Here is a 17,786-nt window from a genome sequence, read left to right as displayed (position 1 = left end):
ATGCTCTGATATGTGCAAAAAGGCGAAGTTTACAAGGCCGAGGAGCATTAGTGGAGACATGGAGAGACAGCAGCAGTCAGATTTCGGTATCTCATTATAGCCAGTTTGTGCTTGTGCTTGGAAAAAAAAACCCACAAATTATTCAGCATCAGGGCTGCAACTAACAATTATTTTCATTATTGATTAATCTCACATTGTAGGTTAATAGATTGTTTGTTCGTCTAAAAAAATGGCATGAGATTAGTGAAAAATGTCCATAAATGTCCCAAAACCCAAGATCACCTCTTTAAAATGCTTGTTTTGTCCAAACAACAGGTCCATACCTAATATTATTCAGTCTATGTGCCTTTAAAACTACTTAAATAATCAAATAATTTATTAATTATTATTATCTACAACAAAGAGGTCCCTTTTATGTTCCTTTTATGTTGGATGGACCTAAAAGTGGGTAAGGGTTTTACCTACAAAAAGTAGGTCATACCATTTCTTCACCTGAATGGAAGAGTTTAATGCTTTTTGTTTTAGTAATCTACATAATTAATGACAACAACACACACATCAGATAAATTCAAACGTACACACCGTCATTATTGTCAGGAATATTATGAAGAACGATTTTAAATGTCTATGTAATTTTTGGCCTGACAAACCGTTATTTACTGCTGCATGTTGGCTGACGTGATCGCTCAGCTTAAGGAAGGTGATGTCAGGTCTGTGTGTCAGTGTCTTTAATCTGCTGGAGCTCTACACTGTGTGCTGCTTGAGAGGAAAACACCAAGTTTAAAAAAAACAACCATTCAGAAAATCTAAAATTACATTTATTATGAAATATTTAATATTATTTTGTTGAATCCTTGTATTTTTCTTTTCAAATCCCTCATAATCGGCACAAAAACCGGAGAAAGAAGGGACAGAGAGGGACTGGCAGTACCAAGACTACAAAAGGAGAGGGGACACTCAGCACTCAGGTGCACAGGCTCAAAACAAGGCCAATCTTTGTGGTGAAGTTGCAGATTGAAACTAACTGAACACCAGTCGCGTATTCATTTGACAACCTGGGAATGAGAGCGGGCTGTGAAGTAGAAACATGGTGAAACACAAAAGGCCGTATCGAGAGCCAGGGTTTGTCTGTTCTGGGCTACTGCAGGAACATGGATGTTTAACATGGCGGACCCACAGCACCTGTAATATTATTATTATTATTATTATTATTATTTTAGTCTGGACCAAAGTGGGGGAACAACCAACAGAAATGTTATTTTGTTATGTTTACCATGTTTGAGATAGTTGGGGGAGGAGACTGCAGTCAGGGAGAGGGTCCAAAGACAATACTTATCTATATATATATATATATATATATATATATATATTACAGTATATAGGGCTGCAGAGGACCTTGCTTTCTTATAAAATAAAAAAAATCTGACCCCTCTCATCACCCCAATAATTTTCATACAGTCCCTGAAAACTCAAAAAGGAATCAAACCGCAATAAATGTATCATCTGACGGTGAACAGAATTAAAAATGAATTCCTTTCCTTTTTTGTTCTTAAATTGTTTATTTGGATAAAAGACAGCAAATATAATCCAGCTTGTAAGAATATTTTCAGTAAATATATTTTTTTTTCCCCACAATGTTTGATTCCTCCAGTAAAGTTGTGCTCTTTTAGTGTTTCTAATGTCTGAGTCACATGTTTAAAGGAATCCAATTTTCTAATCCATTCAAAGGCAGCACTTCCTGTCACATGACATTAAACAGTGACATTGTGTATCTCAGTAAAACCTTAAGTTTGTCCCTGGATGAAATGTATTATTACTATTATTATACTTTCATTCTATTGAATATATTAAAGTAAAAAGAACACAGCCTCATGGATATTTCATGGATAAACACAAATAGGCTGAGATAGAAAAAAACATCCTTCTAAGTCCTTCAGTTGAATATTAAATGAAATTTTCTCATCTTAAAACAATAAATAAAAATTCAAATGAGCACATAACAGCAATAAAAAATATTGTAGTGTCATTATTGATACCTGGCCACTTCATTTTACAAAACCTTTAAAAGGAAGTCCCTTCAGGTTATTGAAGACATTTCGTTCTTACGCTCAGTAGTTGCCACACAGTGTCACACTGTCACATATAGTGTGATCATTGATCACCATTCAGTTCGCCCCTCAGGGCAGATTTGATCTTCTTCTGTTCATAATAGAACAAACTCGTCCAGGCTGTTGCTGGTGTCGACTCTCTTCCGTTCACTCTTCCTCTGGATGTAGGTGATATTGTTTGTGGGCGTTTTACTTCTCTCCTCCTCCTGACTTTTTCCTTCTGCAAATATAAACATGGGGTACGTCCCTGCAGATGTGGAGAGCGCCTATGGGAGAAACAGACGGAACAATAACTCAACTAGCTATGGGAGTGTCAAAATTAATTCCATTAATTTCAATAAATTTGGACCAGGTAAGTCTTTTATATAATCCAACAGCTACACTGGAGCATGTTAACAAGCTAAATGTTCCATGAAAAGAGACCCAAATAACCCAGTCAGATACCTCATAAACAACGGTGCACAGTGATTCAAAGTCCTTCTGGCCTTTAGCATAGAACCCTATGGTACAGCTGGGGTCCATGCGAGAGAAGGACATCTTCCTGGGATATTTACAGTGAAAGGACTGCAAGCGACGGGAGAGGAAACAAAACAAAAGAACCCAAATCAGAAAAAAGGTCTCATTAGATTCAAAGCAAATATTCCTGATGTAGATTGCATCAACTGGGGAAAAAAAAAAACTGTAACACTGATCACCGTTATAATTGAGTGTGTGAAAACTAGTAAGTAAGTGAGCAGAGAAGTCTAGTAAGCTAAAAATAATGGATAAATTGTGCAAAAAAATGAAAGAAATCCACCCTTATAGTTAATAGTGTTAAATAACATCCAGTTATTTAAATAAAAACAACTGGAACATGACTGGTGGTGCTGATGGAGGGGTACTTGAGTGCAGCTGACAGTACTGTGGGGGTACGGCTTTAAAAAAAGGGAACCCTTGGGTTGGGAACCCTTGATTTACATCACGGACTGAGCACAGGTGTCCCATGACGAAACGAAACAAACCAAAAAGAAGAAGAGAAATATGACTTCCTCATACCTCCAAGGGAAAGCTCTCCTTTGTTATATCCACTGTGGGCTGACAGTAGTGAGGGTCCAAGTACAGCAGATGGTCATCTTTTGCACAGCAGGGCCAGAGGAAGAAAAAAAAAAAAAGAAAAGTGAAAGGACTGACATCAAACAGCTGGGCACAGTGATTATGATGTACACTGTGCTGCACACATACCCTGGAAGCCGATGAAGAACAAAGAGTGCTTCGGTTTGCCCCCAATGATTCCAATGCAGCATTGTAATGTCAAGAGTTTCTGTGCAGAAGATGATGAATGGGTTGTTGTTCTTTGTACTTACTTTTCAGACTAGAGAGAAACCCATTCAGGGGGATGCTGATTTATTACTGAACTGTGCGACCACATTGTACACAAGGAGAATGAAGCCTATAATCACACTACTGTAATGAGTTACTTTATAGTAAATTATACTGTAGCTGTACTACTTTTGCTGAAAACCCCCACAATGACCCCACTTTGACCTCATAGACTACTCAGTGAATGCACATAGGAGTGAATGCATAAAATACTTTGACACAAGTGATGTAGGATGGATTGAGCTCTTGTCCTCCAAGTCGCACAGGAACCAGGATGATGACAGACTTCCAGGACTGAGGGGGAGGCCGCTCACACAAACTCCTCACATCCTCCAAGTAGACTGAACAAAGAAAGAAAGAGCCATGGTTCAATAATTCCTCAGTCAAACATTTTTTTTTAAAAGATTATTTCTGGTGCTTTGATCGCCTTTATCAGGCACGAACAGCTGAAGAGAGACAGGAAAGTGGGGAAAGAGAAAGTAGAGAGAAAGCCTTAGTACTTGGGGTGCAAGTTCTACCACAATGGTTCCCAACCTCGGGGGTCAAAGCCTGTTAAGTATGTATGATTGTTAAAAATGCAATACATAATACAGACAGAGAATTGTAAAAAAGTTCCCTAAATTATTAGGATCTCTGATGTAATTCAAAGGAAATTCATCCATATCACTAGTTTTACGCAAACATCCTGCAGTTATTGTTCACTATTTGGGTTCATTGTATGGTTTACCTGTTGTTCTGTACTGTTATTGTTACGCAGTGAATATAATAAATAATAATTAATTAAATATCCATAAAATACGTCACTTGGTCAGAGGTTGTCAGTTTACTCAATGATAGAAAACGGGGTTCTTTAAGGAAAAAGATTGGGGGGGAAGAAAACACACTTTTTTTCTGATCCACAAACAAAGGCTGAGCTGTATTATTATGGTATTGCAGATCATGTAAATAGAAAGCAGCAAAATAAAAAAATATATATAAATACAATCACAGATGATTTAAATCGCCCACTCTCCTCAATAATAGAGGAATGTTTAAATAAGCATAAAGCACTGATCCATTTCTCTGTTTGTACAGCTGTGGGGAAACTGCTGCATTGGCTCTGCCCTTCAGAGGAGAGAGCAAATACACTGATGAAAGAAATTACTCACTGGTGCAATCTTGTGCAACATACACGACTAGATTGGGAAGGTCTGCCGATGCTGCCACAGCTTTCCTGAAACAAGATGATATTTACTGTAGGATGTTACATTTTGATAAAAGTTGGTTAGGAAAACTGGACTTCAGGTCTCACCGGAGGATATGTGCCACAATAGAAGGTCCATACCAGTCCCCTGCTTTCTTCCCTGAGCTTTTGCCCAACTCCACCAGCTTGTGTATCCCAAATGGGGCTGTGGGATGGTCTGCAAACCATGATACCACCCTCCTGTGTGAAGCCTCCATGGTTCTGTTCAGGCAGGAATCCAAGCTCAGTTTGCGACCCCTCTTGCTGGGCCCTTCCTTTAAATTCAGTCCACGCTCTGCACTGTCTGTGGTACGAATCACCAGCAGGTCCATGTCATCTTTAACTGCATGGTGGCTCACAGACCAAGTCCAACCTTAAAATGATGTAAAGATAAAGTAATATGACATGAATTATCAACATGAAATGGTTTATCATATGACCTGGACAGACTGCTTTGTTCTCCGTTGTTATAAACACACAGGAAAGTCACAATATGTGATGCAAAGGTGGAAGGAACAAAATGTACTGTAACAGAGCTTTTGATATTTTAAGTACATTTGTATCATTGTTATTTCATCTTACTTACACTTTGTGAGCATTTTGAAGTCTACCTTACTTTAAACATGGCAACACTGCACTGCTGTACAAAGCCCAAACTCAGTAACTACACATTTGGTCAAAACTGAACCAGAATTTGACTTTTTGACAAATAAATGTTTATCCTTTTGACCTCACACAACATTTACAGGAAAATGTGAAAAACCAAACTGCAGTGTCTGCACTCCTGGTAGGTAGCACTAGCCGGAGGGCAGTCACTGCTAGCTTTAGCTAAAGCTAATTTATAGACTTCTTCTGACTGGTTTCCTGTAACTGAAAAATCTATTTGGATGCGCAAACATCTTAGTAACTAAGTTAAACACATTAGTAAGGCATTAGCTAGATATGATCTGGACTAGCCCTGCTAAAGGCTTACTAGCCTATCTTAGATTATCTGAGTATATCCGACAATGATGTGATACATTTGTTACATGTTGTGTACCAGAATTAGTCCTTCCCATGAGATCAGACAGTTCAGATGACAATATTTTTATGAATGTGTGTCTATTGACCTATCCAGCTGCAGGTGACATTGCCGTGTGCCTGTGTGTGTGGTCACCTGGTGGCATCAGGTGCAGGAGCAAGCCTTGCGCCAGCAGCATCTGCCCCGTACGTAGAACACAACCCCAGCCGCTGTCGGTGGTCAGGGAGCTGCCTGCCAGTGAGGGGAAACCCCGTCTGTACGTCAGCCACAGGAGAGATGCAAAGGAGCGACGGAAACGCTCTCTCTCACCTGACACAGTTACAGAGCTTGAATTAAAATTAAATAAAAACTTTGGTTTTAGATTCACATGTAGGAGATAATTTCAGGTGGTGCAAGGGCCCACTGCCCAAGTCCTTACCTTGATCCTTGAGTTCATAGGATTGTCCGTGCATGATCACAGGTGAGCTCTTGCTGAATTTGGATTTCTGCTTCAAAGACCAGCCTGAAACATTAAAGGGGAAAGAGACACAGTTTCATATCCCAAAATAAAGGAGAACAATCAGATCTGCTCTTATTACACAGTAACAATATAAAAGAGTTACTATGTCAGAGCAGTAAAACAGACCATATTTGACGCTGTTCCATGCTGAGACCAACTTGGATTTGAGTTTGCCTCTGTCCTCTCCCTCCTGGTCTTCCCTGCTCACTTCCATGTGCTGAGGCCCAGCAGACTCAGTAGAGAGGAAGAGCCAGTCGTCCATTAGATCATCTGTAGGAGACTGGCCCACGCAGTGAGCCGAGGAGGTGCTGGGATTCATAACAACTGGAGATGACAGAGACTGAGCGTGAAGAATTGCTCCTTTTCACAGCAGCAGCCTACGCAGACATAAAGGGGGCATTAGACAACATTATATACATGTGACACAAGAACGTGACGCAAACGCGTACAGTAAATTATATTATTGTGTCTTGAAACAAACATGTTGTGACACCAGAGCTCATTAATGGTTAATGTTAACCACAGCAAAGTGAATAATTCTCCATGACAGTAAGTAAAGAGAGAAAACCATGTGACTGCATCCTGTGACTCAAGGAATTTCAGATATGTCAATTTAGCTGCAGCAGGAGAGGTGCTGGTAAAAGACTGTTCTCCCCCACATTTGGCTTCCCTCCTCTAAAACATCAGTAGATACAAGACAACTGCAACAAACAGGGTTCACTGACACAAATGTGTGCAGTTAAACAGGTATACATTGTATGTCAGTAATGTAATTAGTGGTTGAAACGTACTCAGATCTTCAAGCGAAGTAAATGTAAAAGATAGTATATTAGTTTTAGTATTAGTTATGCATTGAAAAACTTATTAAGTATTATAATAATCAGCACTATTATCATATAGGATACTATTTGATTGTTGATACTGATGGATCAATGTGTAAGATAGTAGGGAGCTCCTATTTTAGTTCAGTGGATCCCTACACAGAAGTCAGACCTTGTCCAAAACAAGATAAACCAGAGTGAGAGACCAGAATCCAAAACGGTTGGGAACCACACGTTTAATCTTTGAATTTCATCAGCTCATCATAATGTGTTTTTGAGATAAAATCTTCATCTGAAAAGTAACAAGTAACTATAGCGGTCAGATAGATGTAGTGGAGTAAAAAGTACATTTCCCACTGAGATGAAGTAGAACTATGAAGCAGCATAATATGAAAATACACTTAATAAGCAAAAGTACCTCAGGATTGTGCTGAAGTACAGTAGTTGAGTAAATGTACTTAGTTACTTTCCACCACTTAGTGTAATACATTCAAAAATATCCTGTTAAAAATAAAGTTTTTATTAATTTTCCATGAACTCATAACTATATAATAATAATAATAATAATAATAATAATAATAATATTCCCCACATGAAAATTAATATTAAAGTAAAATGTTATTATTAGCTCCTTTGTCATTTAAACCCTCATTCACGTTACTTTCATACAGTATACTGTTTATATAACATCCTACATGATTTGTAGTGCTGATAGAAAATAAACGAGTTTATCATTTCCAGTTAACTAACTAATAAAGATGAAATGTGATTTAAAAAAAAACAACATTTTAACTGCTGGTTAGACAACATAACAACAAATGGTGGCCATTGTTGAAGTCTACGGGATTAATAAATAACATGAAGCCCTAATTACTGTACATTCATTTAAAAGCTGCATGCTATCTGCCTAACCTGCAAATATGGGACACTGCAACTCAAACATAACTCAAGGTCGAAACATGTTTTGTGTAAATTGTCCAGTTTTCCTTTGCTGACACTAACTTTTGAGCATCACAACTTCAGAGCTCGTACACTGACAGCCAGAGGATTTATTCAAATATCGATGCATTAAATTCATCTTTTACCTTCATTCGGGAGCCGTCATTGTGTCTCCTTTGATCAGAGTAAGTCATTGGATGAATTTCACTGAAGGAGTCGGTCTGTTTTCGGTATCAAACAAACAATCTCCAGTCGTGTTAGAAAAGCAGCAGCGTAATAAATATGCACTCACTTCCTGTTTATACTGGTCACGTATTAGTGCTGCTGTGATTGGTCAACAGAGGACCAATCACTTTGTACCCGTCATGTTGGGCAGGAACTCGTTCGTAATAATATTACTGTAAAAATATGACAGTTACCCCTCTAAAAAATTAATTATAATTATTAGTTCCAATATCATATATGAAAAATATATTTTGTTGTTTTTTGTCACCTCCCTAATTTAAAATCCAATTACATCCTTGGATTAATTGGGACTTTTCCTGGTTAAATAAAAAATAAAAAAATATAAAAATTGAAATAATGGAGGAAATTAGCTTTGAAGATGGAAACAATTACATTCAGCAGCTGGAAATATTTCCATTACTTTGATTTTAACAAACAAAACTGGACTGTTATTGTCTAAAGTTTTATCTTCACTACCATTCAAAAGTTTGGGGTCACCCAGACAATTTCATGTTTTCCATGAAAACTCACTTTTATTCATCAAATGAGTTGCAAAATGAATAGAAAATATAGTAAAGACATTGACGAGGTTATAAATAATGATTTTTATTTGAAATAATAATTTTGTCCTTCTGGAGAATTCTCCATTTGCAGCAATTACAGCCTTGCAGACCTTTGGCACTCTAGCGGTCGATTTGTTGAGATAATCTGAAGAAATTTCGCCCCACGCTTCCTGAAGCACCTCCCACAAGTTGGATTGGCTTGATGGGCACTTCTTACGTACCATACGGTCAAGCTGCTCCCACAACAGCTCAATAGGGTTGAGATCTGGTGACTGCGCTGGCCACTCCATTACAGACAGAATACCAGCTGACTGCTTCTTCCCTAAGTAGTTCTTGCATAGTTTGGAGGTGTGCTTTGGGTCATTGTCCTGTTGTAGGAGGAAATTGGCTCCAATCAAGCAAAATGGAGTGATAGCCTTCCTTATTCAAATTCCCTTTTACAAATCTTCCACTTTAACAGCACCAAAGCATCCCCAGACCATCACATTACCTCCACCATGCTTGACAGATGGCGTCAGGCACTCCTCCAGCATCTGTTCACTTGTTCTGCGTCTCACAAATGTTCTCCTGTGTGATCTAAACACCTCAAACTTAGATTCGTCTGTCCATAACACTTTTTTCTAATCTTCCTCTGTCCAATGTCTGTGTTCTTTTGCCCATCTCTTAACCTTTTCCTTTTATTGGCCAGTCTCAGATATGGCTTTTTCTTTGCCACTCTGCCTAGAAGGCCAGCATCCCGGAGTCGCCTCTTCACTGTGGACGTTGAGACTGGCGTTTTGCGGGTACCATTTAATGAAGCTGCCAGTTGAGGACATGTGAGGCGTCTATTTCTCAAACTAGAGACTCTAATGTACTTGTCCTCTTGCTTAGTTGTGCACCGGCCTCCCACTTCTCTTTCTATTCTGGTTACAGCCCGTTTGTGCTGTTCTGTGAAGGGAGTAGTACACACCGTTGTAGGAAATCTGCAGTGTCGTGGGAATTTCTCGCATGGAATAGCCTTCATTTCTCAGAACAAGGATAGACTGTCGAGTTTCAGAAGAAAGTTCTCTTTTTCTGGCCATTTTGAGAGTATAATCGAACCCACAAATGCTGATGCTCCAGATACTCAACTAGCTCAATGGAAGGCCAGTTTTATAGCTTCTCTAAACAGTTTTCAGCTGTGCTAACATAATTGTACAAGGGTTTTGTAATCATCAATTGGCCTTTTAACACGATTAGCTAACACAATGTACCATTAAAACACAGGAGTGATGGTTGCTGGAAATGGGCCTCTGTACACCTATGTAGATATTCCATTAAAAATCAGCCTTTTCCAGCTAGAATAGTCATTTACCACATTAACAATGTCTAGACTGTATTTCTGATTAATTTAATGTTATCTTCATTGAAAAAAAACAGTGTTTTTCTTTCAAAAATAAGGACATTTCTAAGTGACCCCAAACTTTCGAACAGTAGTGTATATATACCGTCAACGTTTTATCTAAAAATAAAAGTCAGACAAAACTAGTTTTTTTTCCTGCATTTTATTACATTTCTTCACTATAGGCTTTTTTGCATTGGTTTTTCACAACAGTGGCTAGTAAATATGTAGCAATGTAATGGACAACAACAGTCAAGAGATAAGTTGTTGTTGTAAAAAAGTCAAACACTTGGACAAAGGTGGACATGACAGCAATATTACAATTTCAGACTTATGGAATAACAACTTCAAAACTGCACACAATGGGGTAGCAACAGAGATTTGGTAGATTTCTCAGTCTAAATGTAAAATTTATAAATAACTAATTTCAGTAGTAAAGCAGAAATTCACCAATTGATGACATGTAAAAAAAATGTTTGAATAAATAAAAAAAAATTGATAAATAGAACAAATAGAAAAGTAATAAAATAAATATACAAGATAATTAAATAAAAAATATTTGACACAAAATAAAGTGCAATTTTCTCACATCACACACAAAAACCCAGCTGTTTAAAGTCCAAACAGTGGGTTAATGTCTGATAACCACTACATCCTAATGGATAAAATAAAGACTTTTTGACTGCAAACCTCATCTGAAACCTAAATGTGTTCATCGACGAAAGACTGATGCATCAGAATAATAATGTATGAAATGGAAAGATCCACAGGCAAAATGTACACCTATCTGTCTTTGTACCTCAGGACTTAGGGTGTCATGTGATGTCGTCCACAAGGTGGCAGTCTAAGACAGGTCTGAGCCTGGTGTCCCAAAACTATCAAGATCATTTTTCTGTAATACACAAGTACAAACAAGACCTCACCACTAAGATGCTCTCAACATATCTACTCCTGGCTTTGTGTGTAGTCTACTACTGTTTCACTGACAAGCGTGCTCAGTTTTATGGAACTGGGCACTGTTGGATTGCATATTATTATACATTTGTAAACAGAAAAAAAATCACATTATCCCTAAATTAAAAGACTGGCACTTTCCTTCACACGTAACATTATACACAATATACCATACATCTGCATAAATAGAAAAGAATGAGTGAAAGAGCATTTCTAGCCTAGTCACCTATAAGTGCTGCTTTCATAATGGTACTTTACGCACTTTGTCTCCCAACACACTAGTATATTCACTCAATATAGTCTAAAACATATCATTGCACATTTCACTACGATCAACGGAGACAACGTTTACAACACAAAGTGTTAGCTCGGCTTATTGCAACCCTTTCCTCTCTCTTCTCCTCTTGTCTGAAGCACAATGTAAACTTAGTTAATTGGGGACACCAAAAAATAAATAAATAAATAAATAAAAACTGGCATTATTAGCACATTGCATAGTGTCCCTGTGCAAGTTCATCTAATCTACCTCTTTCAATTCCTCTGAAATTCAGCCCTTAAACAGATCTGAAGCCAACCAGCTCTAAGTCCATTGCTGCAAGCATTTTTGTATCTTGGTCCAGTTTCCAGTATGTTTGTTATATTCCTCACTACATGATCCAAGCCTGAACTCTTTTAGTAACTGAACTCTAAGGGAATACAGTTTATTAATTATTTTACAACTCAAACTAAATGATGGCACTGGAGCTGATCTGAAATGTGGGTAATGCCCGTTTATAACAGAATCCAGCTTGTTTACACATAGTTAACAGTTTGCTTGTTGTTGTTGTTGAAAAGTTGTTCACAGTGTTCACCACCTTAAGGTCTGCTTTATATTTTTCATCTTTTGTTTTTTTTTTAAATATTCTCTCATTTGCCATGTACAGTGTCAGACATGCATTAAGACATATGCATTTTTTTTCTATATACAACACATTGTGATGAACATACAGTACATACACAAGCCTACATTATGAAACCATGAGCGCACATTTTCCAACATGGCTAATGCATCTTTGTTCACATCTTATGTGTCTACATGTCACATGTCATCTATTTGGTGTTATTTCTTCAGGCATTCACATCTCCCCTCCAACCAAAAAGTCATGTTAATTCATGATATGTCAGTGTGATGCTACAGTAAAAGGCATTACATGGGAGAGTCTGGCTCTTTCTCAAGCTCTCTTATCACGAATGATGCTTGGAGCTCCGACTGTTTCCTTTATCAGTCTGGGCGGTGCCGGTGCCGGTGCTCACTGAGGCCGCTGTCTGCGCCCCCCGGCGGCCACCCCCGGACGAAGCCTCTGGTTTTCCTGCCGCGTTTCCTCGCTTCTCCTCACTTGATTTGGAGGTGTCTTTTACCTTGGCCCCCTCTTGCGATGCCCCTTTCATCGGCCCAAGCACCGTTTTGGCCACGCTCGTGAGCTGGGTGACAAAGCTGGTTTTGTCCCCCGGAGACATAGGGCGAGACTTGCTCGAGCAAGGTGAACCCGCATTGGAGGAGGGCGACATGGGATTCTCTTCCAGGACCTCCAGGTGGGCCCTCTCCTCCTTGGCCCCGCGGTAACTGTTTGATACCTTCTCCACTTTGGATCTGGTGGCAGCAGGCACATGAGCTGCAGGGTGGCTTTGAACCTGGCTGGGAACTGGGGGGTGCAGGTCCTTTGACTTTAGGCGTCTCAGTTGCTTTATCAGCGGTTTTATCACTGCCACCGATGCCTCCTTTCTCAACCGTCTCTGCGCCTTTACGTGGTGGCTTGGACGGCTCTGCAGATGATACTTTCTGTATGTTACCTTTGTCTGTACTTGCAGTACCTTTCACTTTCTCCTCAGTCTTCTCCTGAGCTTTGGTTGCCGGTCCGCTGCCTGTCTGTGTACTCTGCTGCTTGCTGTCTTGTTGTTGGAGGGCTTTTGATATGCCGGGAGTTAAGATTTTCTCACTGACTTTACTCTTGGAGACTGTTGCCTCAGAACTTGAGCTGCTTGCAGTTTGAGGTTTGTCCCCTGGGCTAGACTTGGCCTCTTTAGTGGATGAAACCACTGCTGGACTTGACTTGGTCTCCACCACTGCTCCACTTATGTTTTTCTTCAGGACCTCAGCATTGGATAATGATTTACTTGTGTCAACAACACTGGTCTTGGACTCAGCTTTAGTAGCCATGCTCTCAGTTTGTGACCCTGTGAGCTCAGACGGTGTGGTTTGGGTATCTTTCTCTTTTGCTGTCACCAGTGTGTCACGGCTGAGCGGTGACTCCTGCCTTCCCAGCCTCCTTACAGGCTTCAGGCCTCCAATCTCCCCTCCCATTGGAGGAGAAGGGGAAGAAGATGATGAAGGAGACGGGGGAGCTGGTCCATTCTCTCCTTCCATCTCTAGCAGACTTTGCAGGCTGTGCTCACAGTGGAAGGACTCTCTCCTGTAGTCCCCATGCGCCACCTCCAGGCTATGCTTACGTAATGACACCCCACCTGTCAGAGGTGAAGGCGATGATGATGATGAAGAGGAAGAAGGCAGAATTGGTGCTCCTAGCTTTTCCGCTGACTGCACCCGCTGCAGCAGGGGGGACCTGGGTGGCTCTGCGCTTTTGGGACGAGGGCGGGCGACAGGAGGGGAGGAGTGCAGTTTGGCAGGAAACATCTGTGTGGTGTTGGAGCTTCCTATAGTGTGGCCACTGAGAGGTGGAGGAGAGGAGGTGGTCGGGGAAGGGGTGTGAGCCAGAGGGGACAATGGGATGTTGCCGGCAGATTTGCAGCGAGCAGAGCGGTACTGGCGGTGGAGTTTGGGAGACAGGCCGTGCAGGGAGCTGGGCCTCATGTGGTGAGAGGCTGCTGGGGAGTTCGGGGTACTGGATGCTGGGGAGCTGCTCTGGGAGGAGGTGCCTGAGGAGAGGAGAGGAAATAAACATTTCTATCACAATATGTCAACACTGCATTTCAGTTCAGTCAGGAATTGAAATTCTTACAGTGAAATGTGTTTTGCTCTTTTGTTTTTTTATACTTTGTACATGTTAATACTCTTCCAGAAACTATGTAATGGATCAGGCTAGAAGAGAGAAATTGGGATGAAACAAAGGACATGGACATGATTAAAAAGTAACTTTTTTCTGTTGCTGTACACTGCTGCTTAGCCTTGTGTTAAAGTTGCCCTGTGGAGTTCTGGAGTTTTCTTGTAAACAAAGTTTCTGCTGACTGTTTCTCACCAAAACCAGGTGTGTATCCCTGATGTCTGAAAAGTGTGTGGAGTGCCTTTAATACCTCATTAAACATTTGAAAAGCCTTTTTGTTTTTGCAAAAGAATCTGCATTATTTACACCCATGGTATACTACTAGCAGTCTTCTTCTTCACTTCACTTGTTGGTGCATTAATACAATTGTTGGCCCATTGTTGGCACACAAGGCCAAGACCCACATGATTTGGACTTGTGGTCCACAGTGCTATTAGGGGTTGGAAACACCACACAGTACTTTTAAGTTACTTTTTAAAAGCAAAACATATACTATATAAATAAAATATCAGGACCTTTAACAATGTCAATGTTTTAAAAATACTGATTGTTTTCATGGCCAGCAGAGAGTCAACCCTGGTAAGAACAGACACGTGTGTTCAAGGCTGTCCATACTAACCCAAGTGAGGGGATTCAAGAGTGGAGCGGTAAGTCTGGGTGGGTGAGCGGGCAGAGATGCTGTGCGTGGGGGAGCCTGGGAGACTGTCTCCAGATGAGAGAGAGCGATTTAAAGAAGAGAGGCTTCGGCTGGTGTGGAGCAGGTTGGACTGCTTGGTAATTTTCCTGAACAGGGAGCTGCGCTTCTTACTGAAAAGATAAAAAATAATATGATGAGGGCATATAATAATAAAGGCATGTACCTCTCCTAAAATATGATGTATTCTTGTGATGAAATGCATCCATAACGCACTCTTGTCCCTCTTTGGCTCCTGTCCTCTTGCTGCGCCGGGCCATCTTGGATTTATAGCTGGATTTGCGGGCAGGACCCACTTTTATAGAAGTGTTCTCAAATGGGGTAGTTGTCACTGTCACCTTGTTTCCACTCTGTAGGTTATATATTCATATGAGTCATATTATTTTATGAGCAAATCTTAACTGAACCATCTTACAAAAACCTTAAAATGTGTGTATAACTACCTAATCTATAGTCCTCACCTTCAGAATGAGCTCCACCACCTCTGTATGGACCAGACCATGGACTGACTCCCCGTTTACATGAGTGATGAGATCACCGGCACTAAGTCCAGCCTCTTGGGCGGGACCTCCATCTTCCACATGCTGTGATTAGAACAATGGAACAGAAACAGAATTAGGTATTTACACAGAAGCAGCTGATTTTATTCTTTATTCTTACTATTCTACCCTGTTTCATTGGATTTTACCTTTTTATTTGCTAATTACTCTTCATGTTTAACATTATTGTAATTATTATTATTGTTAATATTAGTAGTAGTAGTACTAATAGTTATAGTAAACATATTTAGAGTCATCAAGAACTCTGAAAACTGTTTGCTTACCCAGACAATGTGGTGTACGCTATAGACATCACTGTCTCCCATGTAGACTCTGATGGCTCGGAGAGTGAAGCCATACTTCTTCCCAGAGCGGTGGATAGTGATTGGTGAATGTGGGACGTTGACCATGGGAGAGAAGTCTCTGCTGGGAGAAGAGTCGCGGGAGGAGGGATTGGAGGAGAGAGAGCGAGGAGACATGGGGCTCGCTAGAGGGGAGGCAACATGTTGCTCAACTAGGGGAGAGAGGGATGGAGTTATGGTTACAAGATTTATTCATAGGTATGTTTTTAAGAGTTCATTTGTCACAAAACCAGTGTGTTTACCTGCAGGAATGATGACAGACAAAGCAGTGGCAGAAGCAGATTTGATAACTTTGGTTCCTGGTCGTGAATTAGGTTTCTCTCCTTCAGCTGAAAGCTGCTGGTGGCGAACCCTCCGCAGCACCAGGTCAGTGGTGGCCCCACGGGGCGCCTGTGGGTCTGGAAGCCCCAGAACAGTGGCACTGCCTGGTAGAGGCAACGATGCATCAGCAGGTCTCAAATGCTTGTCTGTGGCATGGTAGTGACATGAAAGGCAACAGTAAATAAATGCTCTTGTTATAAATAGTGATATACATGTACATGATGTCATGGTACCTCATCCCGTTTTACCTGTGGCTGTGAGCCCGTTGCTGTCCTTAAGTAATGGTCTCAGATCACCCTGAGATGTGATGGCACCCATGGCTCCTTCCAGAGAAGCCCCCCTGGTCTTCACTGGAGGCTGTCTGGTGGGGACAGGCAGCTCAGAGTCAACTTCCAGTGGGGAGGCCAAGCGGTGTGTATCCATGAGGGCAGAAAAGCGTCTTCGGGCCCCAGACGGCGGGCTGGAGTCACTCTCGGTGAAGGAGGACTCTGAGCAGGACAAGCGCTTCCTGAGAAAGCAAGGCAGTCGGTAAATACTGTTATTCTCAACGAATCTGTTCACAACCATAAAACTACTGTATGTGGTTAGATAGACACTTCTTTGGACATGAGAAAAATATTTTTATTCTGCTGTTGGGTTAATGATATCTTTAACAAACCAGACCTATATCCAACTTTATTTGACGGTTGCTGTATTATTTTTTGTGGGCTGCACTCACATCTCGGGTGATCCAGTCCTCCAGCTCTTGTCCCTGAGTGTGAGGCTACCCAGGCTCTCTCTCTTAGCCACTCGATCTTCCCTGGGGACCTTGTGCTCCCGTAGAGTCACACCAGGGGGTTTATGTTCCAGCTGGGACAGATGCTCCATACTGCTGTACACCTGCACATACAACATTGTATTGTTATGCGGACTGACGAATAGCCTTTTTAATGCTTCAAACATTTTAGATAGTGTTAATGTGAATGTCCAATCTGACCTTGCTGAAGCGAGGGGAGCAGGATGAGAAGCGATGTATCTCCACAGGCTCATCGTCGTTGGTATCATCCTCATCGTATGACTGCACATGATGGTAGCGATCAGATCGGGCTGGTGAGGAACGATAACAAGATATCATGGCTTTACAATGGGTTACAGTGAACAGTTTCTCTCTGTTACTGATCTCACTTATTGTACTGACACACATTTTTAACTACTTACGGGCCACATGAGACAAAACCAGTCACTGTGTACTGAAAGGTCATCATGGTAAATTGACCCATTCAAGTCTAAAAATGCACATTACACTAGTAACTGCCTTGACAGCAGTTATCATGGTTACATGGGAGACTTAATGATGTTGTTGTAGCAGAGATGGTGATGATTCAGAAGACCCTGAGCTGTATAGATGAATAAGATCTTCCCAATCTCAAAGGGATCTGTGGTCCGTGTCTGGAATCCCCAACAGTAGACTTACTGTCAAAATAACTGGTGTCTTCCTCAGACTCTAAGTGAGGAATGAACTCTGCCTTCTGTCTCAGCAGGCTGTTCCAGTTCACCTCTGTGAAGAACGAGTGCTGCCTCACTTCAAAAGCTCCACCTGGAGGGCAGAGGAAGGGAGGGGGAGAGAGTGAGCGGAGGAGACAAAGACTGACAGGTAATAACTGCAGTCCTAAAGCAAGTAGAGGCACTTTGGCTGAGACAGAAGTTGACTTATTTAGGTACACTGAACCTGTGAGCCTTCAGGCAGGATGACAGTTGTACTAGGTCAGTGATTCTCAACCA

General features: G+C 40.9%; 2 protein-coding genes across 3 annotated transcripts in view; both read right to left on the bottom strand.

Annotated features, from left to right (window-relative positions):
* Positions 1-796: 796 nt before the first annotated feature.
* On the bottom strand, positions 797-8,268 carry LOC127356077 (cysteine protease atg4da). 2 transcript variants are annotated; one of them, XM_051387511.1, is made up of 11 exons: positions 8,116-8,268; positions 6,336-6,586; positions 6,129-6,212; positions 5,846-6,019; positions 4,759-5,062; positions 4,616-4,680; positions 3,681-3,808; positions 3,330-3,408; positions 3,144-3,220; positions 2,553-2,672; positions 797-2,374 (listed from the first exon to the last, which is right to left on the bottom strand). In XM_051387511.1, exons 2-11 carry the CDS (start codon positions 6,526-6,528, stop codon positions 2,204-2,206), a joined length of 1,395 nt encoding a protein of 464 aa, XP_051243471.1. In that variant the 5' UTR covers positions 6,529-6,586; positions 8,116-8,268; the 3' UTR covers positions 797-2,203. The 2 variants fall into 2 exon arrangements, with proteins under 2 accessions (XP_051243471.1, XP_051243472.1); XM_051387512.1 differs by lacking the exon at positions 8,116-8,268 and having other exon boundaries at positions 6,368-6,514.
* Positions 8,269-10,261: 1,993 nt separating this feature from the next.
* Positions 10,262-17,786, bottom strand: part of LOC127356443 (microtubule-associated serine/threonine-protein kinase 1-like) — a 44,538-nt gene continuing 37,013 nt past the window's right edge. The window contains 11 exon segments of the mRNA XM_051388177.1: positions 10,262-12,751; positions 12,753-13,984; positions 14,729-14,916; positions 15,020-15,153; positions 15,265-15,387; positions 15,627-15,856; positions 15,947-16,171; positions 16,274-16,533; positions 16,744-16,904; positions 17,002-17,111; positions 17,479-17,601. Of these exon segments, the coding sequence (XP_051244137.1) occupies positions 12,296-12,751; positions 12,753-13,984; positions 14,729-14,916; positions 15,020-15,153; positions 15,265-15,387; positions 15,627-15,856; positions 15,947-16,171; positions 16,274-16,533; positions 16,744-16,904; positions 17,002-17,111; positions 17,479-17,601 (3,242 nt within the window). The 3' untranslated portion in view covers positions 10,262-12,295.

The sequence above is a fragment of the Dicentrarchus labrax genome, unplaced genomic scaffold (genome assembly GCF_905237075.1).
Source record: "Dicentrarchus labrax unplaced genomic scaffold, dlabrax2021, whole genome shotgun sequence".
Taxonomy (NCBI): domain Eukaryota; kingdom Metazoa; phylum Chordata; class Actinopteri; family Moronidae; genus Dicentrarchus; species Dicentrarchus labrax.
This window is presented reverse-complemented; position numbering and strand designations above follow the sequence as displayed.

Bases quoted from the DNA above. Each gene is read 5' to 3' on its own strand.
- LOC127356077 (XM_051387511.1), bottom strand. From the start codon at position 6,528: ATGAATCCCAGCACCTCCTCGGCTCACTGCGTGGGCCAGTCTCCTACA. The intron at 3,809-4,615 runs GTGAGTAATTTC...TTCTTTGTTCAG, and splicing joins TGTTGCACAAGATTGCACCA to TCTACTTGGAGGATGTGAGG. The intron at 2,375-2,552 runs GTATCTGACTGG...TTTCTCCCATAG, and splicing joins TGTGCACCGTTGTTTATGAG to GCGCTCTCCACATCTGCAGG.